General features: G+C 52.8%; 2 protein-coding genes across 3 annotated transcripts in view; one reads left to right on the top strand and one right to left on the bottom strand.

Annotated features, from left to right (window-relative positions):
• Positions 1 to 2,827: 2,827 nt before the first annotated feature.
• On the bottom strand, positions 2,828 to 13,731 carry SOX10 (SRY-box transcription factor 10). The gene is made up of 4 exons (XM_037388877.1): positions 13,539 to 13,731; positions 11,924 to 12,382; positions 5,726 to 5,991; positions 2,828 to 5,323 (listed from the first exon to the last, which is right to left on the bottom strand). The coding sequence occupies exons 2-4, from the start codon at positions 12,331 to 12,333 to the stop codon at positions 4,614 to 4,616; spliced, it is 1,386 nt and encodes a 461-aa protein (XP_037244774.1). The 5' UTR covers positions 12,334 to 12,382; positions 13,539 to 13,731; the 3' UTR covers positions 2,828 to 4,613.
• Positions 13,732 to 18,035: 4,304 nt separating this feature from the next.
• Positions 18,036 to 23,628, top strand: part of PICK1 (protein interacting with PRKCA 1) — a 32,538-nt gene continuing 26,945 nt past the window's right edge. Inside the window, exon 1 of one of the 2 annotated variants that reach the window (XM_037388879.1) lies at positions 18,036 to 18,123. In XM_037388879.1, coding sequence (XP_037244776.1) covers positions 18,070 to 18,123 — 54 coding nt within the window. In that variant the 5' untranslated portion in view covers positions 18,036 to 18,069. The remainder of the gene's footprint in view (positions 18,124 to 23,628) is intronic. The other variant, XM_037388878.1, reaches the window with a different exon arrangement.

Here is a 23,628-nt window from a genome sequence, read left to right as displayed (position 1 = left end):
TAAAACAGAAGTGCTGAGACACCTCCATTGCTTCCCCCTAGACAGTTGGGCCTTTGTGCCCTGAGCAGGTTGCTGTGGAAACCCCCAATTTCCTCTCTGGCTGTGGGGCTTCTCAGGAGTATCGTAGAGCAGCTCTCATCAAATCACCTATTGTTTCTCTGCTGCTGCTGCTTATCAGAAGTGGGGATCCCCTTTCAGTGGCACTGCCCCAGCCGGAAGCGCAGTTGCTACTTGCAGTCCCACCAGCTCAGCAGTTGTAGGTTGTTGCCACATTTGCTCCTTGTACAGCTGCTCGCTGACACACAGTGGAACTGATGGTCCTGGGTGTGTGGGTGCTCTCCAGCCATCTCCGTTGTACATGTTCTGGTGGTTCTTATGGTGGCACAATAGTAGTTAAATCCTAGAGTTCTTTTAATCTGTGACGTGATGAAAGATCAGCTGGTTTTCCCCTTCAGGTACCTGCACTCGGGCCTCTGATGTGCCGGAAGGTTACATGCTCAAGTCAATAGTTGGGTGGATGAATTACAACCTGCAGGGGCTTCTAGCCAGCCGCTACATAGTTTACCTAGTTTTCATTTCTTGATCTGTGTGCTCCAAGGTTCTTGCTCTGTATGAGGAAGATCTGAGCTCTTACACAGAATGCAGAGTCTTTCTCAATTATTTTATTAAAAACTGCGCTCAGAATGTTTGTTTTCTTTTTTTAAAGAGAAGAAGGGGGAAGGTGCACCTCACTTGTAGTTTCTGCATTATGTTAGTTTTTATGCTGATCCAGGAAGAATATTTCCAACTAGTTTGTGTTAAGGCTTGTGCTTATATATAAAGCATGCATTCTCCATGCTGTATGTGTGGTTAGTGCCTGCATGTGAGTATCCATGTCCCAAAGGCAGTTTACATCCACCTGCCTGGGAACTTGGCTCATATAACCAACCATGAATATCATTCTGTTACTGCTCCTTGTAAAAGCACCAGTCCATCCTTCCTGTGTTGGTGTGCACAGGAGAGGGTGGGTTTGGAGGTGATAATGCAAGAGCTGAATGGGTCCCTGGGCAAAATGACAGGTCAAAAGGAATGTGGAGATGCTTGCAGGTGTGGGAAGGGGGTTGATGGTGAGGGACACAAATGCTTCCTGGTGTAGGCCACCCTTACCAAGAAAAGGTTAATTTGCAGCACTGAGGCCTTCAGCCTTCTTCCCCCACCCTCCATGGAATCCTTTAATCACGTTGGTGCGGTGAAATTTCAGCCCTGAAATGGTGCCTTTGTGTAACCGTTTTGGCGTCAGCCATGGAGCTCGGGGGTCGTTTTCTTGTCCTTTTTTTTTTTTTTTTTTTTAAATGGCTTCTTTGTTCCCTCCCCTCCCCAGCCTTGCATCTGTATCAGATACGATTAAAGGGATAGGGAAGGATGCCGATTAAAGGGATAGGGAAGGATGCCGGGCCAGCTCCCGCTAGGCTGCAGGAGGAGCAGTTAACCCCTGTGTTACCAGCAGCATTCTCAGTCCTGTCTTAGTTGTGAGGACCCTCCTAGATGAGACAAGGCATCGTCTTCCACTAGAGAATGGTTCAGGCAGAGCCCACTCCCTTTCTTAATTGGCTTTTTGCAGAGCTGGAGAAGGGTACTTATGCGCAGTTAAGAACTTTCTTTTCCTGCTGTTCTGTTCATCCATACCATGTCCCTTCTGTCTCCCAACCCTATGATCAGCTCTCCTATCCCTAACTCCACCATGGCTTCTCTTCTTCCCCACACATGCTCGTGACCTGCTCAGCAGTGCAGTAGTTTCTGAACTCTTCCCACAGCCTGTAGTTTGGGATAGAGATTTCTCCTCCCCTCCAGTGAATGACCACAGTCCTATTTTGCACAGAGCTCTTTAGCTGGCATCATCATTGTTAGATCCATTAAGCCATTCTGCTGCTGATGTTCTTGGCCCTATACAGGACTTCATCCAAACAGTGCTATGAGTTTCAAAAAACCTTTGAACATGTTCCACAGTTCTTGGATGTCCTGCTTTCTCTACTCACCCATAAAGCATTTAGTGAACACACACTCACTGGATGGATCACATGTGTCAGCACTGAAACCCTTTGGAATCAATTTGTAATTGTTATGAAGAGTCCATGTGTTAATTGGGATCCTACCTTGCTACCATTGGCCTTGAGAGATGAGACCAATATCTGCTGTACATTTTCTTTCCAAATACATTCATTTAGCCTCCCAGGACCTGACTACACCCAGGATGTCTTCTTCCAACAAGTAAGAAAGTCTATACAACTATTGCTGAATATACTCCCTGTGTGTGTTTGTATTTACATTCTTGCTTGTTGAAGGCAAGATGCCAGGGGGTTGAGTTTCTACAGGGAGACTAATGGTTGCTTCCAAAATACACAAGTTTGTGTATGTGGAGAAGGTTTTTTTTGAAGGAATGTCATCTGCTACCTGGTGGTGAGGAACCAAGACAAGAAGCCCCATGCTTCTATTCTGGAGAGCATTAACAATCACACTAAGAAATTCTTGGGTGAAGCATGTACAAAACAGTGCTCCTCTTAACTGCATGTGCTGAAGCTTAGCTGGAGATCAGAAATCAGTGTTACTACATTTTGCACTGAAGAAATGACTGGAGCTGGGGTGTGAACAGAAGATGAGTTTCATCTGCCTCAAGGAGTCTGGTAATCCAGTCGGAGTTCTGCCTGTGGTTTTTTTTATGACAGGCAGAGAAAGGCTGTGCACAGGATCTGTGTGGTGTTGGTGTGACCCATCATACACTGACTGGGGGAAAAAACAAAGACCTGCAGGGAAGAGGTCAAAAAAACCCAGACACGTGAAAATGAAACTGTTAAGGTTATTATTCCATATGTTTAATGCAGAGTTAATGGTGCTAGGACAGCATAGAGATCAAGGAAAGGGGGGTGGGGGAGGAAGGTGCTACTTGCATAAATAAGGGGACAGGGCTGGAAGAGGTTACATGCGTACAAGGAGCAAACATTCTACGTGATCTTTTCAGACACCACAAGGATAAGTCATCCATAGCTAAGGGAGGCAGGAAGGGCATCTGGCAGTCATATCAGCAGAGGGATATAGCGGCACCGATCACAGTCCACGTTTGGTCGAAGTATTTTATCTTTCTAGACTGGAATATCCATTGGAAGGTCCCACAACATGTTTCTGCGATCAATTGCCAGGAGTCATCTTTTCCTGCAACAACTTTTGTGCCAGTTCACTCCCTGGCATGACAAACTGCCCCAGTCCTGGAAGTGATAAAGGAGAAGTAAGCAGACTGTCCTCAGGCATTGGGTTGAAAAAAGGAGGTTGATCTGACTGCAAGAGGTTGTCGCTTCCAGTTTGAAACCCAAAGAGGAAAACAAATTCCTTTGCACCTAAATAGGCTTCTTTTTTTTTTTTTTTTTTTTTACACTTATCCGAAATTGGGTCCATATGTACCTTGGTTAAAGCCGCAGGAGTATCTTTCCATCCTCAATGTAGATAGGAGGGAGGTGTTGACTGACTGGAAGACATGATGAACGGACGAGCAGGGATGCACACCCCATCAGCCTGAGTTTGGAGTGGGGTTTCAAAGAGAGTATTGGAATCAACTCGGGGTGTCAGCAGGTGCATAGTAGCTTTCTTGGTGCCTCTTCATTTCAGGCAGGCACAGACAGACATGGAAGAGGGAAGGACCAAGTTTGCTCAGAGGTTGTTTTGGGTACTGAAGAAATTAGAAAAGACTGAGATGCCAGAAATGCCAGACATAAGTGAACAATATAGAGTAACTGTAAGAAAGAAGGATTCACCCACAGCACCTTAATGATTCACTGGTTCTTCCCCACCTCTCCTGCACCTCCATACGTGAACAGGCATGCGCACACAGGCTGTGATATGAGTAACGCTTAAGACCAACAGTGCGGTTCCTGCGTCGTACGTGTTGTTCAGGCAAGCCTTAAAATTTCCACGTGGGAAAGACTGTGGGATTAAACAGAGACAGGATGAAGAGAAGAGGCGGGGAGAAAAGCTAGGATGCAGCTGTGGAAATCAGCAGGTAAGCAAGTGTAGGTTGGTCTTCCAACAGGGTTCAAGATTCATGCATGTGTGAATCTTAGGTGGGACTGCTGCATGATGCTGATAGCAAGGAAGCCGGCCATGCCATCCTCCCTACTGCTTCTCCCATAAAGTGTTCACCAAGGCTGAGCAATCACCCTTCACCCGCAGCAGGTGACAAAGTGCTGGCCATTGTGGCCTGTTGGAAACACTTGCTAACTCCCTGGAGCAGTTTGGGAAGGAGAAGGAAAGGATAGTCTCTCTCATCATACAGTCCAGGGTGTGCACAACGAAACCCACCACAGACCAGTCACTCCATGTCTAGAATCCTCCTCATCTAGAAAGCCAATAAGGTGTTGCAAGCCAGTCGTGTGGCCTGCATGAAATTGGTAAAGGGCAAAAGGACGAAAAACCTTCCTCTAGGCGGGTGAGCCAGCGATAGCCAGGGTCAAGAAAGGCACTTCTGTATGCTCAGTGGGTTCTGGTGGCTGCGTGGCACTGAGTGACCTTGGAGTTCGGAGGCTCTTCTGCCTGTGCTGATTCTTCGGAGCCTTTCCATCGCTGCTTCGGTCACTGTTCCCCATTCCCTACGGTCTGGAGAGAGTCGTGTACACGGGCTGTTCCCAATGTGTGGGACTATGGGACTGTGGCACAGAGGGTGCAGGGTCAGAGATGGCAGTGTAAAGGGGACGCTGGGAAGGTCCCATATAGGAAAAGGCAGAGTAGAGGCCAGAGGCTTGGGTGGAATGGCTGTAGTAGGGTCCCGAGGGCTGGTGGTCTGGGTAGTCAAACTGTGGCCTGGAGATGGAGGGGAAGGCCGAACCGTAATGGGGCAGACTCAGGGATGTGTAAGCTATCTGGGAGGTGGAGGGCTGGTCAGTGTAATGACCTCCAGGGGCAGACCCCTCCGTTTTCACCTGGGCCTTGGAGTCCACCACTGATGAGGTGGCAGTGGACAAGGAGACTCCATGCTGCTTGGAGATCCAGGCAGAGTGTCCGCTGGCTGCGGCCAGGGCGCTCCCGAGGCCGTAGCTGGCAGCTGCCGCGTAGCCCCCAACATGGCCTGGGTGGCCGGCGTGTCCGTTGGGCGGCAGGTATTGGTCAAATTCATTGACATCAAAGGTCTCCATGTTGGACATCACTTCATGGCTGATCTCCCCGATGTCCACATTGCCAAAGTCAATGTGTGGCTTTCCCCCTTCCCCCAGGGAACGCCCTTCTCGTTTGGAGTCGGCTTTGCCTGCCTGCAGCTCGGTCTTAGGGGTGGTAGGAGGTGTGGGGGGCCCGTGGCTCTGACCTGCAATGTGAAAAACATTTTGAGGAGGAAAGAGAGTGAAGAGATGAGTTACCACTTTATGCCTGGCTTTATACACAGCCCAGCTCTGCTCCTCCCAGTGTGACAGCAACTGTCTGGCTGGAGACTTCAGTGGAGGGGAGAAAGAAATAGCTAGCCAAAACCAAACCTTTTTATATCATCTTGTGGAAAAAGGGAAGAGTGCAGTGATACCTTGCTTGACAAGGAATGCAAGTGCCTGTCAAACTCAGGCACGTCCCTATACCACCGACTCCAGCAGAGTTTGTTGGGTCACGAGCAAGGTGTGAGCCACACCACTGAGGCTTTCACTGTGATGCCTTGTCTTTTTTGAGCCTCCAAGTTGGCTGCAACCTGTCAGTAGGTTCATGGAGACCTGGGACTCACCTGAGGAGTGTTCTGGATGACCATCCGACATGGGCGACCCTTCACCAGGATGCCTGTGGTCCAGGTGGGTGTTCTTGTAGTGGGCCTGGATGGCAGCAGCCCCGCCAGCCTCCCCCTCCACCTGACCTTCACCCTCGCCCTGTGTGGCCTTGCCATTTTTCCGCCGGCGGGGCTGGTACTTATAATCAGGATGGTCCTTCTTGTGCTGCATCCTCAGCCGCTCTGCCTCTTCAATAAAGGGCCGTTTGTCACTTTCATTCAACAGCCTGCAGAGGCCAAGGTGGCAAAGAAGAGAAGAGGGGAAGGAGAGGGGCAGGTACATCAGAAAAAAAATGCACCTGTACAGAACATTGTGGGACACAGGGTGTAAATCCATATGGCAGGGTGTTGCACCATTGAAGGCATTTCCCAGAACAACAAGGAGAGCTTGCAAGTGTTTCAGTGGAGACAGTGATGTTTTTGTCCTCCTTGCGAACTGTTAAGCCCTGACACTGGCACTGGTTGGTGTCAGTGCTGGGTCCCCCTTCTCCAGCTGCCTGGTGCTTCTCACCTCAGTAATTTCAACGCCCTTTCTTACATTGCCATGTAAAATAAGGCTGGACAAGCTGCTTTCAAAGGCTCTAGGCAAATTAAGGTCAATTGGGATCATCCTTCAGACTGAAGCAGTGTGACACAGCCTTGCTACCTGTAGTGCTGCCTCCTGCATGTCTCTTGCTCTTCCCCAGACTATTAATTCCAGTTTAACTTCCCACCCTTCCATAGGCTCTGCTCCAGGCTTGAGGCTCTACTGAGCACAAATGGCAGCAACTGGTGTTAGCTCCACAGTACCTATGTTGCTGCATGGAGCTTGCTGGGCCTTTATGCACCTTGCAAGATCCGAGAAGGGGATTAAATAAAATATCAAAGGGAGGGAAACCGTGTGTTCTGCTGTTTCTGGAGCTCCTGCTCATGTTAGACATGGATAATGCAAAAGGCTGAAGCACAAAGGATGAGACCTGCTTGAACTTAGCTGAGCAGTTGTAAAAAAATTAGCTGCTATGTTGCTACCCTTGTAGAAATAGATGAGCTTTGATCTCTGGATGAAAGGCACTGCAGAAATGTAAGCTCCTCCTCTGTATTCCTGCCAGATCATGGGCTGCTCTAGTTAAGATAGGCTTTCTGAGAAAGTGGTGTAGTGTGCGGGCAGGATGGCTCACAGCATTGCTCAAGCCTTTAGCAGTGTCTCAGCTGGAAGCACTTCAGTTTCATTTTATGATTTTTACCCTCAAATATTCTTGTGACTCAAGGTCATCCTGCTTCCAGCCAGAAACCAGTGCTCTCAGAAGGGACCAGTCTTCCCATGACTTGCAACTCCAAACAGCCATTAGAAATGGCAGGGCTCCCAAACGGCAAAAAATATTCCGTTTAGGAGATGTCCATGCCTTTTTCTCCCCAGCAAAAGAACTACCTGGGGATGGGGCTGTGTCAGCACCTCAGAACCCCTGAAGCCCTCAGCAATGAAATGCGACCAACTCTGTGAACCTATAGGCTCTGAGGAAGATACAAAGGCCTGAACAGGCCTGAAAAACTGAAGACAAAGAGGAGGCATGGCTCAAGGAGCACACAGATAATTCTGGTGGGGAATCATAGGAGTTGCCAGCAAGTAATGTGTTGGTTCCTAAGCATTCCCTTTCCCCCAGCTCTTTGTGCATCCCCTTGGCGGGCAGCCAGAAGGTGTATGGCATGGGCTGGAGCCCGTTACAGTGCTGACCTGGGCTCACTCCAGGCAGCCTGAGCAGGTCACGGCCGCACACCACATTCCTCCACTGCCTTAATCCTGGAGATTAAAGCAACTGACCCACCATGAATCCAACACCAGCTTTCCTGTCTCCCTCCCACCACCATACACCATGCTCACACATCCTGGAGGGCTCTAATCCCTCAGCCTGTGCCGCTCCAGACAGTCCTCCAAGGGGACTTCAGGGACATCATGTCCAAGCCTTGTAGTCATTGTGGACTGGAAGGTGACCTTGCCTTGGCAAAACCCTCATCTTTGCAGAATGCCTCATCTCCACGGGAGGTGGAGAATAGAGGCAAAACCTGCAGCCTTGCAACCTGGGACTCTTCACTACATGGCAGCCGTGCTCTGGTGTCCCTGCATTCCCAACTCAGGTGATGCTAAATCTAATAAGATGCTGTGGCTGGGAATGAAAGATTTCTTTCTGTGCGGGCACCTCTTGGAGCAAGAGGGCTGTAGGCTGCACAACCAGATTTGATCTGCAGAGCAGGCTGCATGGCAAGCTCAGAGCAGAGCCTCCTCCAATGGAGACCAAAGATCGGCCTGATGGATCCATCTTGTGGATGGGGTGAACCAGAGCCACTCAAGGCGATGCAGGAGTCAGATCCCTGCCCTCTGAGTTATGCCCAAGTGCCTCACCTCCTCTCCCCTTGACAGCAGCCCACGGGCAGTGCCACCAGCAGGACAGCAGTGAATCCACTCCCCATGGCTTAGTGTTCTCCTTTCCAAGGCTGCTTGCTCCCTCCTCCCTCCCTCTGGGATCAGAGCTCAAAATCGGCTTTAGCAAAGTGAAACTGGTGCAAGCAGGCAAAGGCCAGGAGATTTGGGGGGATTTGGATTTCACTTGCTTCCTGCCCTCCCCCTCCTGCCCCCCATGCTCCCCAGGCCATAATGCAAAGGAATCTTGCACGGGCAGAGAAGTTATGGATCACAGAGCAAAGCCCTTCATGGGGTTTAACCAAGCCCTCGCCACCCTCCCCAACACCGAATGCTCACCCTCCAAGCTGAGGGGACAGGGGCAAACATCTAGTGCCCCACTCTGGGAGGAGAAAGAAGAGCCAAAATCTTTCTGCCCACCTGTGGCAGCCCCCCCTCCAGCTGCCTGGCAGCGCACCGCGCTGCGTGCCAGTGGCTCGATGGCCAGAGGCCTGACCCTGGGACAGAACTCAGCTGCTGATGAGTCAGTGGAGTGATGGGGATGGTCACTGGGGCTGATGCAAGGCAACGGCTGGCTGGGAGCAAAAAGCAACTGGGTGGGCTTTCCTATACATGCACGGCACCAGATTTGGTGGGCATGACCCTATAGCCTGGGTGCTGCCACCCCCGTGCAAAGATCCCTCCATCGGGTCCCCTCGCTCCTCCCTACCGAGCCTTCCGCACCTTCTTCCCATGCCTTACTTGTTTCTGGCCCCGGAGGTGGTGCTGGCTGGCATTTTGGCTGAGAGTCATGCCGACATTTTCAGCAGCCAGCCTCCATTTGAAAGCCGCTCCTTGTCCCACCCCGGGAAAGAAAAGCAGCCAAGGCAAGATTTCACAACCGTCAAGCACAGAACCCCTCCCTTCTTCTTCTTTTTTAGTACATTCAGTTCATCGACTGCACCCCTCACACCCCCCAAGTGGGTACAGCCGGGGAGGTGGATAGGGCTGTAATCCCCCCGGCGCTGCACTTGGGGCCGGGTGGGTAGTGCAGCCATCAGGGCACGTCCTGCAGCCCTTCCCAGCGAGGGCTGGGGCCCGTGGCGGGCACAGCGGTGGCACGGAGCTGGAGCAAAGGCCAGGCTTAAAAAGAAAGCCTGGGCCATTGCAACCTGTTTTGCAGAGGCATGTGGGATGGCACTGGGGTTATCGCTCAGTCTGCTAGCTGCCTTTCAAGGTTTCCCAGCCTCTGCCATCCCCACCCAGTGCCGATCACTGGGGACGTGCTTGATTTAATGGTGGTCTGCAGGCAGTCTGCATGCTTACCAGCACTTGACTCTCTGCCTAGCATGCCCTTGCCCTTTACCTGGATAAGCTCAGAGCAGCCCACGTGGAAATATAAGCCATCCACGTTTTCCAAAGCTGTAGGGTTGGGGTGGCCACCTTGTAATGGCAGGGATATGTGAACAGCCAGGGCCCTTTGCAGGGACCCTTGTCAGATGTCCAAGACTAAGCCGTACAGAGCAAAACATGGCTGCTCTCAGTGGTACCGGTGCATAGGAGCTTTACCTTTGGGATAGCGTAGATGAAGGTGGTGGGAACCTCAGTGGATGAAGACCCAGCCGTACCATGACTAGAAGGTGAGGCTCAGGGCTACTATCCAGGTAACCTTTGGGCCACCACCCCTGGAATTTTGTGGGCTGATGTTTCTCCCCAGCCTCACAGAAAGACACATGCACGTGGTCCTACCCAGGCCAGACACTGACTGCACCCATAACCCAGCTTACTCTGCTGTATGGTCCCTGTAGGGATTGACATGGCCCAGAGAGCTGTGGCCTGCACTAGGGACACTCGGAGAGGAGACATGTTCAAGCAAAGCAGCCAGGTGGCAAACCCAGCAGCACGCAACAACCCTAGGCCTCATCCTGCAAGCTTCTACACCTGACCACGTGGTGCCCTAAGAAACAGCCAGGGACCTTGTCCATCGTCCAGTGGCAGCATCCCCCTGCTCTGAGTCCTATGCAGTCAGTGGCAGGAGCCATGCCCTGGGAACAGGGAGGCAGCGGGGTGTGTGAAAGCGGTCACAGGCCAGGGGCTGTGTCTCCCTGTGCTCTGAATGCACTATGTATGGAGGATTTCACTGCTCTGCTATATTTTCAGGGGAAATGCAGTGTCCAGAGGGAGGCTGTTGCTCTAAAATCTGGCAATATTTTGCAATAACCAAATGATACTTTGAAGTAAAACTTTGGGAACAAAAAAGGTGGGTTACCCCCCCCACATACACCTCTTCCAGCACAGCTTCACAGTCCAGAGGCTGGCAGCAGAGCCCCAGGTGGGAGGAAGTGCTGTGGTAAAGGAAGGGAAGGCAGTGGGGAACAAAGCGGGGAAGCGCATCAGATGAGGTATCTGCAGTTGCCCTGCCTTCAGCATTCCAAAGAAATCCCTTTCTTGGGCTTACACTAAACACTGACAGGTGGGGGTAAGCAGGCTGATGCAGCAAAGGGAGAAACTAATGGTCAAAGGCTCTGTTCCTTGTGAGCAAGGAGGTTTGAAGCCAGGAGGAGCCCGCTGCTGGAAAGGGTGTGTTTTACTTCTGCTTGGAAAAATGTCTCTTGGCCCACCCAAGGTTGAGGTCTTCCTCCACTAAATGCTGCCAGGCCAGGAGAGAGAAAAAGAGGGGCTGTTTGCCTGATGCTTGGTTTGTGTTGGTTAGTGCAAGGCGAGGCAGAGGATCCTGGGGACTTGTGGCAGAAGGTTGATGTGGTTATCAGCAGAGACCGTCAGATGGGAAAGAAGTGGCATGGCCAGCCTGACACACTTGGCTTGGGCACAACACCTCTCTGCACACCTATGGGCCAGCTGCAATCGATCAGGGCAGCCTGTGGGTCTGCTGGAGGAAGGAGGAGCTGGTTGGGGAGGGTATATAAAGGACCCAGGGATCTGCACAAATCCAAAATTATAATGGGCGCAAGAAACTGGTGGGGCCAGAGAAGGAGCGTTTGTATGCTGGCGAGAAGGGAGGGCATCTCTCTGGGTGCAAAGGGAGATGGGGCTGGTCTGAGCCAACATGTTGCAAGAGAGACTGCTAAGCTGGGACTGTTGCAGGTCTCTTCCTTTCTGCTAAGCCTCAGCCCTACTTTCTAGCAGGGTCTGTCCTTTCCATCTCACTGAAACTGCATGGCCTGCCAAAACTGGGACCATCCTGGGAAGGATGGGTGTGGGGCTCTGACCAGCTGCCTCCCTTCCCCTGACCTTCCTTCCTGGCCATAACTTGGTTTTCCACTTGCTCTCTGGCACTGTGTGGACAATAACCCCTGTGTCCTGTCCCAGCACTGGGACCCGAGTTCAAACAGGCTTGAGGTAGCCACCAGTGAGTTAAGTTGGATGGGACTCAGCCTGGCTCCTGCTAGTGCATAACTTGGCCCAAAAGAAAAGGTGAGCCAAGAAAACAAGATTTCTCCTGGCAGTCAGGCAGGAGAGGACCAGGACAAGGGTGTCCTGATCAGGAACAACAGGGGAAGTTAGTGGGAAACGTGTGGAAAGGGCTGCCACCCAGGATGGAGGTAAGCTCTGCTGAGGAAGCCTTCACTACATCAAACCACCACTCTTGCCCCAGTCACTGACTGTGCCTCCTGCAAGGGGGCTCCCCGCAGGGAAGGAATTCCCCTCAAGGGACACCCCTTCCATCCCGCTAAGTCTCCGTCCTTCCATGTGACCGCACAGTCCTCTCCAGGACACTTCCAGACCTCAGCCCTTGTGTTCCCTCTCCGCCCGTCTGCTCTTACCTCCAGAGCTTCCCCAAGGTCTTACTGAGCTCAGCATTGTGGAGGTGTGGGTACTGGTCAGCCAGTTTCCTCCGGGCAGCCTGTGCCCAGACCATGAAGGCATTCATGGGTCGCTTGACATGGGGTTTGCTCTTGTTACTTCCATTGACCCGGACAGGCATGGGTACCAGCGTCCAGTCATAGCCGCTCAGCACCTGGCTGACAGCCTCGCGGATGCACACCGGGAACTTGTCGTCGTCTGCCTCCGAGTCTTGCTGTTCCTTCTTGACCTTCCCCATCTCCCCATTCCCGGAGCTGGTGAGGTGCGGGGAGTTGTCCGCCACCATGGAGGGTCCTGGCGAGAGGCAGTGGTGGTCTTCAGAGCCCACTGGGCTCATCTCCACTTCCGAAAGGTCTTGGTCATCAGCCATTGTTACTCTCGAGCCCTTTTTCTCTTCCTTCTTGGTGTCCTTCTTCTCACTGGGGAGGGGAGGGAGGAAGACAAAAACAAAGGAAAGAAAGGAAAGAGGGGGAAAGAGAGAAAAGGAGACGCAACCACCAAATCTGAAGGGGGCTCCAAGGTCTCTGAAGAGCTGACCACGAGACAGGGGCCGCTCAATAAAAGCGCAAGCAAAGCAATAGCCATGCACACCACAAAACCCGTGATCCGTGGGGGTGGGGATGGGTCGGGGCCCCTGATTAATTGGGATATTTCTCCTTATCTCTGCAATCGTCTGGAGATGACATGTGCAGAGGGGCCTGCGGCAAGAGGGATAAGGGGGGTTGGGGACCTGAAAGGCGAGAGGCATGGACTGTCCTGTCTGGGCGCAGATCCCCACAGGGAGCGGGATGGAGAGGATGGCCGCAAAACTTGTGTGGGGAAGCGCCCCTCTCTTTCGAAGATGTGTGGTGAAATGCCAGCGCGGTGCCCAGGGGCAGGCGTGGGAGGGGGAGCACTGGCACCATATCGATAAATCAGAAGGGACCTATATTCCAGCTACTGGGGAAGCTGAGCGAGCACCGCTGGGCGGGGACCGAGCCTGGGCCCCGGTTTCGCACCTGGAGACCCTGATCCCAGCTGTTAGGAAGTGCCTCTGCAGGGACACCCCATCCCTCACCCTCCTCTCGTAGCTCATAAAGCAAATATTTAAAATACATCTACACACGCACACCTATTTATGTGTCTGTATGCATATACATATTCACATTCAGATATATATATAGATAGATACAAACAGAAACCAAGTTTAACTTTGAGAGAAGCCAAGGCTTTGGGCTGCCTGCGCCACGCACTCCTCCTCTCTCCTTCTGTCTGCAGTCATCTCTACAAGCCCCTGCTGCCGTGCAGCAGTTCCCCCCTTGGAGAAAGAAGCACTCTAAAAATAACGGCCTTGCCATCCCCCCCATCCAGCAATAAAAAAAGGAAGAAAGAAATAAAAACAAAAAAAGTGATAGAAAAGTATGCCTCTGGCTTAGCTGAAAGAGAGCCAGTGCAAAGCAAGGGCTGCTATCCCTCCAGTTTCAGAGGACCACACGGATGCTCACAGGGGTAATTAAGAAAAGTAAAAGAAAGTAGAGGGAAAAGCATGAGCAAATGTGTGCGCGTGTGTGAGCGAGCTTAGGTAGGAAAACTTACGTTGCTGGCCAGTGTGCCGGGCAGATCCTGTGAGGGCTGTGATTTGTATCCCAGTAGCCCCCCGTTCCCCCTGCCAGCCCCAGCGGCGTCAGGGCGTGCGGTGCGGTGCGGGGAGGCTCTCAGGCGAGTGCCATTCCTAGAGGGAGGCTTGGTTTTTACTAATACCCCGGCTGGATGTCTCTAGCTGGCTTTGCTGCTTAGCACCGGGGGAGGGAAGGGCGGAAGGTGGAGCCAAGCACTCCTCGGAGCCAGAATACGGCCGGTCAGGGACAGCGGGGAGGGGACGCAGGCAGCCCCCCACCCCACCTCAGCTGCCGGCACGTTCCCCGCTTTCCCCTGGTGCCAGCTTCTTCACAAGAGCTGCCAGCTGTGGGCTGCTCTTGGCGGCATGGCCACCCCAGAGACGGTGCTGGAGGAATCACCCCCAGTGGGGTTGTGGTGGTGGGGTGCTGGAAGGGGTCTGGGATGGTTTGGGGAGATGGGTGTGCACCCCAGGACTGGGATCCCCCTCCTTCCCCCTGTTAGCACGGTTGCTTCTGTGGGGTCTGGTGCCCCCCATGTGCCAAATAAGTCCTGGTCCCCACCCCAGAGTGTCATGGGGACCCTGCCGTGCTGCAACAAGTTGGCCCGGGACCCCAGGGTCAAGACGCTGGCCAAAAGGGCATCCTCCTTCAGACCTGAGTCTGTGGGGTGGGAAAGGGGATGCAGGAGGTCACAGGTGTCCCGAGGATGGAGAACATCAGGTCCAGGGAAAATACCATGCTGCTGGACAGTGGATACCAGTTTGAACCTTCTTAGGACTTTTGCACCCTAGGAATGGGCTTGTCACAACATGTTCCTCTCTGTGTGGTCTTGCCAAGGCAAGCAGGCTCTGCTTCCTCCAACATGCTGAATTGCTCCTGAAGGCAAATGTGGGGTCTTTCACAAGGAAAGGGAGGTCTCCTGATGAGAAGGACTCACTCAACCTCATTCTTGCTGCTCACGCACCAGGACACATAGAGGATCTCAGCACCCAATGGGTTACCACGTTCTCCATCTCACCTTCCATTTTTTGGCTCGATTTCCATCCCAGATGCCTCGGATAGTTGGCTGCTTCTGTTTCCTTTGTCACCAGGGCTGGTATAGACCAACAGCAACCCTGTAACTGTGAGAGGTCATCCACAAAAAATCTGATGATCCTCCTAGGTCCTCCTGAGTTAGCAATGAGAAAAACGTAGCTCCTGCCCCAGCTGCTTGCTGGTCAGCCAACCTGAAGACACTTCAATGCTAAGTCAGTAAATAGAAAGAGATGAATGGATGTGAGCCAGGGCACCAGCTTCAAGGAATTTCAAGAACATTTTCAACTCCTGTAGCACTCGTCAGAAACCCTGCTGGAAAGACCCAGCAAAAATGCTGGGTGGCACCACATGAAGCATAAGTCCCGAGGATGGTGCTGAGCACCTGAGGAAAAGCCCTCAGAGCAAACCTGTGGGGCTGGCCACTGCCCTTGCAGACCTGGCTGACAGCACAGGGCTATTTCCCTGCACATCTGCCATTGCCTTGAGTAAGTAAAGCTCTAAAATCATAGCGTGGCTGCAGGGAAAACCTTCGCTAGAGCCCAGTGAGAAGTCTTCACTGAACAGAGCTGGGCGGGGAAACGGCTGCATGCCATTGGCATCAAGTGGGCAGAGGTGCTTAAAGGTGCCTCTTGCATCCCTCAAAAAAAAAAAATCTCAAGGGATCACCTCCTACCTTTCTTCTTTTCGGCACTACCTACTCCAGAAGAAAGACGGGCTCAGATACTCTTCTCCATATGATGCCTTTTCCCCTTTGGAAGAGAGGAATTTGTATGCTGAGTAACCCAAAGGAGAACCTAGCAAAACAGCACTGAGGCCCTGCTTCCTTGACCAAAGTAGGGTCTGGTGAACCTCAAGTCTTGCAGTATAGGATGAATTCTCTCACCAAGACAGACTGTGGTTGTGGGTGTCATGAGAAGGGGTCCCATGACACAGGCAGAGGCAGTTTGGCAGTTCACCCTCTGTCTGGCAGACAGATAACCAGCAAAACCAAACAGGGCGAGGTCACTTTGTGCAAAGTTGTCTGTGGCCCACTGGATGCAGAGGCAATGGTGCTGCAGAGTTCATGGCATCTTCCCCCCGCCAGCAAGGCTCACCCTCTCGGGTCCAGAGACCCTGCATATGAGGTGTGTGAGAACTGGAAGGACGGGAGGGTTGGTCTCCTGTCCCACAGGGAGATAGCCACTGCTGAGAAACACTGCCCTGCTTGGTCCCCTGACTGCAGCCAACTTCCAACCTAGGGCAGAAAACTGCCAGAAAAGGGTGTTTATTTGCCCTCCCTTTAGGTGGTGGGTTCCTGTGGACCCCCTGGGAAAGTGGCAATGGGGCAGGGACTTCTCATTTCCCTCCAGAGTGGGTGTACAGGGTGCTGGGCACCAAGTGGTAGGGAGCGAGAGGCCAGGGATCCTCCTAGCACTTTGTTGGAGATCCCCAAGCAGGAGCCCCGCAGGGCACTGAGAGGAGCTTCAGAGCCCGCGCAGCTCATACCCCAAATGCAGCAGCCTCTTGGCAAGCTCTGTGGGGAGAACAAGATGGTGCTTGATCCCAGCAAGACCGTGAGTGGTGAGGCTCACGTCTTCCTGCGTGCCCATGGAGTCTGGGTGAGCAGAAGAGCACCTGACCCACCACTCCCAACTGGGGCAAGAAAGAGATCAGACCTGGAGGGGATTTCAGTAACCCACAGGGGTCTGTACTGGTGTTTGTCCCCCTGCTCACCATCCCTGTCCGGGGCTGCTGCCACCTGCCAGACAAAAGCCATGTCCCATTTGTGTCTTGTTGGAAGAGCTGTGGGTGCCTCAACTGCAGACAGGGACATCCTCAAAGGACCATGTACCAGCCATACAGTCTTTGCAAACTGCAGTCTCTGTGTCTCCTCACATTTAAATGGCAGGGAAAGGTTTTTTCCCTTCATTCTGCCTTTCTCCACTTCTTGCTTTTTTGTCTCCTTTGGTTCTGCCTCGTCTTTATGAACTCATTTTCCCTGTAGTGCCTTTTTCCCTGTTTGCAGCCTACCTCTCACAGCACTGACTGCTCGTATATTGTTTTCCAAGTCTATCTATCATCTTTTGTGCTACAAAGAGGTGGATGCAGGAGAGCGAGCTGTGGAAAATGCACCTCTACAGCAGCAGGAAGAGGTGTGACGCTTTCTCTTCAGTTGAGATGATAAGATGGGCAGAGGGGAAGGAGAGGAGACCATCCCTGTTTCAGGAATCACTGAAGTGGCATGTCTTTTCCTCCAGCATCCCCTGGGAACCCTTTTTAGACACAAGGACCCCGCAAGAGCTTGCCACAACAGCTAACATTGCAGAAGTGGTCTTTCTAGATGCCAGTCTTCCTAATGCCTAGTCCCTAGGGAAATGCTCATATAGCAGGTTTCCACCCCTTCTTTTCAGCATATATTTCTATGGATGAGGTGCTCCAGATCCATAAAAGGGGACAGTCCTTTGTGGATGAAGGATCTACCAGTGAAGGTGGTTCATGAGGCAGAGACGCTGCTAAGCCACAAATTTGCTGTGACGCATCCGTGAAATTCTTTCTTTGGGCCTCAGTCCCCAATATGCAAAGGTGGAAGGATGCCACTTCTCCATCATAAAGCCATGTCAGGATGGCAAGGGTAAAACTGGGTGCAAAGTGGAGATGTCCCATCATGCTAGATGCCCCTGCATCTGCACCGCTCCCAAGGATGACGAGAAAGGCACCCTGCTCTGGCCTGGGCACTCGGTGAGCAAGGTGCATCATCACAGGGGCAGGCAGGGGCACCTGCTCAGTAGAGTTTCAACAAGTGGACCATGTTGATGAGACACATCCACTACCAAGGTGGGATCATTGACATTGCTGGGGAGGGATTTTGCTAGATGATACCCATGCCCTGCACCCATGGCAAGGGAGGAGTAAGAGGGGAGAGCCCCTCTGCAGCAGAGGAGCAACAGCATCCCCATCGCAAAAGCCAGGGCCAGTTTTTGTCCCCTGCCCAGCTCAGGGACACAGCACTGGTATTGTCCCAGGACTGCCTGGGAAAATGGGAGGGGTTCCCCGTGAAATCTTTCCATACAGTAAAACGGCGTCAGAGCTGGGGAGTGAGGGGGGAACGACACAGACATTCAAAAAAATACACACACACACACACACCCCAGCCAAACAATACCCGCAGTGTGCTGAGGGAAAGGGAGACCCATGAATTGGGAGTTTGATAAGGATTTTCTCCCGCGCGCCCGCTCTCTCAACAGCCCCTTCAGTTTTCCCAACTCCCCCCCCCTCCTTCCCTTGCCGGCTTTCTTGTTTGGGCCTTAAACAGTGTGCTGTCTTTGTTCAGGATACAGGTGAACGACAATCATGTGATTAACACACACTCACACACACACACACACACACGCACGCACATAAAAAGCTTTTTAAAAGCGTCCAGCTTGCTCCAGACCCAAAGACGGGAGAGGAAACCCGGGCTAGGAGGAGCTGAGGCAGCAGCGGTGGCTGGGATGGGGATGGCCGCTGGGATGGACGTCTCTCTGCAAAATCCCTTTCCCATGGAGGTGGGCACGTGAGACAATTAGGGGCAGGAGGGGGGGGGCAAGGTTTGGGATTTGGGTATGGGAGGGGGTCCTGCCCCTGCTGCCGCCTTGCCCACGCAGGACAGGCTGGTGTGGGTTTGCACTGGCTGTGTCCCCCTGTGATGCTGTGGGAAGGACAGGGGGTGACCATCCCAACATTGTGCTGGGGAGGGGGATGCAGAACTCTCCCCTTCTCTCCCTGCTGGGGATGGGTACCAGGTCTCCCACGCCAAAGCCAAGCCCAGCTCCCACGTGGGATTTGCATCTTTGCCAGCATGAGGCTTGCTGGTCCCGCCATGGCTAGAAGGGAGGGCTCGGTGAGCAAGAGGAGGGTGGCAGCCCTCCTGCTGGAAAAGGGGAATGTCTCCCCGCCCAAATCTGAATGGATTTGCTCATTCCCCTGGTAGACCAGGAAGGAGACAGAGAAAGGGAGAGGACCAGGAAACTCAGGTGGTTGTGGGAAGGTTGTGGATGGCAGGAACAGTTGACCCATGCTGGAAGTCCTGCTGCCCCAGCCAGAAATAATATATCCAATATCCTCAGTGAGAACTGCATGGCCCCTTTGGTGTGGAGATGCCATGGGACCCTCTCACACCTCATCACCATGACCATAAAATAGCTGGGAAGCTGGCTACTCAATCCTGTGGGGGAAGTGGAGGGTAGTGAGGGCGTGACCAGGTGACCTTATGAACCATCCACAGAGGAAGTCATGAAAGAACTAGAAAAAATAGCAAGGTTTCAAACAGTTACTCTTTTTATTTGAAGTTTGGTTGAGTGTGATGCTCCAAGGAAAAGCAGGGAGGAGCAAAGGGAGAGGCCACCAAACACTTGGAATATCTATGGGTCTGCAGCTAGTCTCACTCGTGAGACATCATGGGACATGACTGATGGCAGCCTGGGAGAGATCAGGACCAGGCCATACCCTTTGCTGGAGCACCCAAGCCCAGCTCTGTCTCCACCACTTCCTCATGCCCTTCTCTCCAAATTCCTCCCTGATCTGATGTCACAACCACCCTCCGAGGCTCCCAGCATGCAGGTCATTTTCAAGGCCTTTCCGTGAACAGAAGCAGCACAGTGTCCCCAGAGCCTACGTTTGTGTCACCCTCCACGATTCTGCGATGGCTGTGATCTCCAAAGAACTCTTCCATTTGCCTTGTGCCATAGGCATCCTAACAGGGAGCCGGGCACAGGAAGCACTGCTGGCCTCTGGTCTTCATCACCCCTTGCCAGTTTTGGCTGAAGCTCCCAATATTGGTCCTAGACCTTCCCAGACGCTTCTTTGCTTCCAGTCATGGGCATTGGCGAGCTGGCTGCCCGCAAGGCAGCCTGAGGAGAGATAAAGTGGTGTGGGTCACTCGGCAAAAGCAAAGACCTGCCTGCAGCCCTGCCTGGGTTTTGGCAGCACCACATCACATCCATGTGGTTACAGGACAGTTAGCTGCAGGGGGTGTGCGGTGAAACAAAAGGCAGGCAATGCCTGGAGTTGTTTACTACCCGAGTTGTTTGTCAATCCAGTGCCCTGCACAGGGCAGCAAAAGAAAGGTTGCAGCAGCTGCCCTGCTCTGGGGTTATCATTCCCCATGGGTGACACAGCATGGGTGATGCTGATCAGCATGCAGCACTGCAGTCCCATCACCCCAGGATGGGATGGGAGTCTTGGGAAGCTTTTTGGGGACTGGGTCTGGGATGTGGTTGCAGAGTCCCACGTGGCTCTGGAGCAGGAGAAACCCCGTTCCCTCTGCAAGGCACACCAAGGGCTGCTGCAGGTGCAGGGAACCACACTGCTGCTGCCACTGGCATGCATGCCTTGATGTGGCCGAGCAGGAGGCTGCTCAGCAGCATTTTTTGCTCTAAAACAGTGGATTATGGCACCAGCTGATTTACAGAGGAGGTGTAGGGAAAACCTTATGGAACGGAGAGAGGAGAAGCACCCCTGAGCACTGAAAGACTCCAAACAACTCCTGGCCCATCGTCTTGGTCAGCTCATTGTTTCATGGGTGCACAAGGACTCGTGATGGCAAAACAGGACAATATTCCTGCATTACTTGGGTCTGGGAAGATCAAAGAGGAATGGGGTAAGCCTGTCTGTCTGCTACCTGCTCTGATGAGTGGCAAGGAGCCTCCCTGGCTGTTAACCCCCTCATCTCCTGCTGGAAAGGCCAGGTGTACCTCCAAAAAGTGAACCCCAAAAAGCAAGCGCTGAAGGGGTGGGGAGCTGGAGGAGAAGTGGACAGGGTTTGCCTTTTCTCAGATGGAGTCTGGCATATCCAGTGTGATGTGATGGAGGGAGCTGGGTGCTCTCAGTCTGCACGACAGAGAGATGCCGAGAGGGGAGAAAAGGGGAATTGTACAAGATTGTGCAGAACAACGAGAAAAGGGGACCCTCCCAACAGGACCTGTGGTTGTAGTAGTGCTGAGTGACCGCAGTGGGCTTGTTCAGCGGTGACCAAGGTGGCTCCGGGGTGATCTTCACTTCTGCCTGTCTTCTGGCTGCAGGGAGGCTCCTGGGGAGCCGGGGGAAGGGTTAAGTCAGGAAGGCTTCAGCCTGCTGCCTTGGCCCCTGTAATTCCTCCAGAGAGTAGGACTGGGAGAACAAGGAGCCCTTTCTGTTCACAGGAATTAATAGCAAAGAGTCATCTGGGGTGTCATTCAAGCCCTGATCAGCTCCCGGAGGAATGTGAGGGAGAGTGAGCGAGCGAGGGAGCACAGCCCAAGGCTGAGGCACCAAAGCCAGGGCAGGAGCCGCTGGGCTGGTAACTAGTGTTACCAGCTGGCATTTGGGCAGGGGACTGTCTTCCCCTTCACCCCAACCTCCATGTCCCCTCTGCCCTGTGCAGGGGCTCACCGTGACACCCGTACTCAAAGGTCCCTTATTACCCACTGCTTCGTTGCAGGGGGAAGATGTCCCAACCTGTCAACACCACAGCTTCCCCTCTGCTGAGCTGGGAGGGATGGGCCAGGCAGACAGGAGCCAGCACAACCCCACTGCCCTCATGGTGGACATGAACCCCAGCAGACATCCCCTCTCCAGGGCTTCCCCATTGCCCCCAGCCTGTGATGGCCTTGGGGTTTGTCCTCCCAAGCCAGCTTGCCCATGGAGAGGGGAGCCCTAGGGAGCTCTAGGGAGCTCTAGGGAGCCCTCAAGCATGGCCTGGGACATGGGGTGGTAGCTCAGTGGACCACAAAATTCACTGCTGACCCCTTTGCCACTGCATCATTTTGCCCAAACTGACTTGGTCACTGCAATTTTGGAAGAAAAAGATCAGGCCAGTGAGTTATGTCACTAGTGTTTCACAGTGTTGCTTCACAGCTGCACAGGAAGGCTTGAAAGTGCTGCATGGTGACACTGCAGCATTGCCTGTAATGGCGATCAGCTCTGGTGAGACAAGTAGATATTTTGGCCATATGTCTACTAGCATGAGAAGGAGACCTTGGAGTGGTCCACCCTGTTCCATGGCTCCCTGCTTCCTCTCTGCCCAGCTGCAACATGGACTGCCCACGTGACCATGCCTGGTAGCACAAGGTGACCCAAGGCTCTCGTGATGCAACGTAGTCAACCCTACCATACAGAGACGATGGGGTCCTCAGGGCAACCCTTTGGGTCAGCATGGCCACAGCATGGACCACGATCCGGTCTGGCAGTGAATGCAGGTCAGGCAGACGGTGACCTGCATGAAAAGTGACCAGAGCTGCGCTGGAGTGCAGGAGTTGCTTTTGCTGGCCGAAATGCACCTCACCAAAGCTTCCCCTCCTCCCCACACACATCAGGTCAGTGCAAAACCAGGCAGCTTAAGCACTAATTCTGCATCTCAGCATCCTCTAAGAGATGCACAGTGCTGCTAGGATGGACTCCTCCGCCCCCTCCCCGCTCCTTGTACCACCACCACAATGAGTATGCCTTGTCATAGAGGGGTTAATAAATGATGCAAGAAAGGAGCCCTTTAATGCACGATGACCTTTGGCCTTTCATAAATCACAGTGTTGGGCTGCAAGTGCGCAGGGGGCGTGAGGCAGTGGGGGGAGAGTATGGGAGGGGGTCCATGCAGCTGCGCCACGGAGTTGACATTGTTCCCACCATCACTAAAGTGCAACAAATCCCTCTATTGTGTTCCTGGTTTATCTGGTTCCTCTTGTTTATTAGCAGAGGTTGTTTGGCGCTGGCTCCAGCCCTGGGCGGGTGGAAAGAGTGTTGGCACGCACCAGAGGAGGGGAGGGAGTGAGTGGGGGGGATCGGGACGGGAGGACGAGAGCAGTTCATCAATGGCTGTATTGTCCCATCTTTTTTGTTGCTCCTGTAATGATATGTTCGAAAAAAGGGGATTAAATTAAAAAAAAAAAAAAAAAGGCAGAGAGGGAGAGAAAGACAAACGGCACAGAAGGACTTGGTAAGAATGGCCAGTCTGGGCCCACAGCGGATGCTGTTGCAGCTGGGGAGGATGGGTCGGGATGGAGCTGCGACGGGGCTGCTCTGTGCCTTTATGCTGCTTATTCAGGTTGGGAGTTGTGAGCCCCAGTGGCTTGGGCTGGCCCTTCCCGTGCCAACTCTATTCATGGCCAGAGGGGACCACGTGCGCACAGCAGAGAGGATGGGGCGGAGGGAGCAAGGGGCTGGAGCCAGCGGGGAAGGGGGGGGAAGGCTATTCTTCATGTCCCTCGAGGCTGAACCTGCGTTTGTACAGAAGAGGCAGCTGGGGGGTACAGCATCTTCTCAAAGCACTAGCAGTGTCCTTCATCCTGCTTGGTCATCATCCCCCAACCTGCCCACCCATTAGGAGAAGCACCAGGGCCCCTTCACAAATTAGAGATTTTCTTGCGCCCAGACCTTGCTTGCGCTTGCATTTTTTCCCCTGCAGCTGCCTATGGACACATCCCCATGGAGAGTTCCACTGGTTTTCATAGGGATCAGTGGGACAGTGCTGGAAGATGATGGTACTTTGGTCACCTCTTTGCCTAAAGATAGATGACAGCGCAGGTAAAACTGCCACAGCAACAGGAGCTTTGCTCGTCATTGCTCTGCTTGTTGCTACCCATGGAGCTGAACAGATGCAAGCATCCCTAAGAGGTGCACATCCCACCATAAATAGCCTTACTGAGATCAGAGTGAAGTTTGTTGAGATGAGAGTGAAATTCTGTCTGGGATGCTCAAGGGCATTTTCCAGTTCATCTCAGGCCACTACCTGGCCAGTTTTATCCCAGCCACACTGTCTGTTTCTGCTCCAGTGTCTCCATCACCTCAGAGGTGTTGTGTAGGGGCACATTGATCTGGATGTGCACAGGAGCTCTGCTGTGATTTTTTTTGTTTTTTTCAAATGGCATAAGTCAGAGACCGAATCATTCTGCTGAACTTGAAATAGCAGGTTTTATTTTGTGTTGTTAGACTCTCGTGTCTGACCTCTCATATTTCAACCCAGGTCAAGTTTTAAATGCAAAAAGCTGGTTTGAAATGAAATGTCAGAAATTCCCTTTGAAAATGTCCATTCGCAACAT

The sequence above is a fragment of the Falco rusticolus genome, chromosome 5 (assembly GCF_015220075.1).
Source record: "Falco rusticolus isolate bFalRus1 chromosome 5, bFalRus1.pri, whole genome shotgun sequence".
NCBI classification, from domain to species: domain Eukaryota; kingdom Metazoa; phylum Chordata; class Aves; order Falconiformes; family Falconidae; genus Falco; species Falco rusticolus.
Note: the sequence above shows the minus strand (reverse complement) of the source record. Positions and strands in the feature narration are given on the sequence as shown.

Bases quoted from the DNA above. Each gene is read 5' to 3' on its own strand.
- SOX10 (XM_037388877.1), bottom strand. From the start codon at position 12,333: ATGGCTGATGACCAAGACCTTTCGGAAGTGGAGATGAGCCCAGTGGGC. The intron at 5,992-11,923 runs GTAAGAGCAGAC...TGGCCTCTGCAG, and splicing joins ACCTTGGGGAAGCTCTGGAG to GCTGTTGAATGAAAGTGACA. The intron at 5,324-5,725 runs GTGAGTCCCAGG...TTCACATTGCAG, and splicing joins TCATCCAGAACACTCCTCAG to GTCAGAGCCACGGGCCCCCC.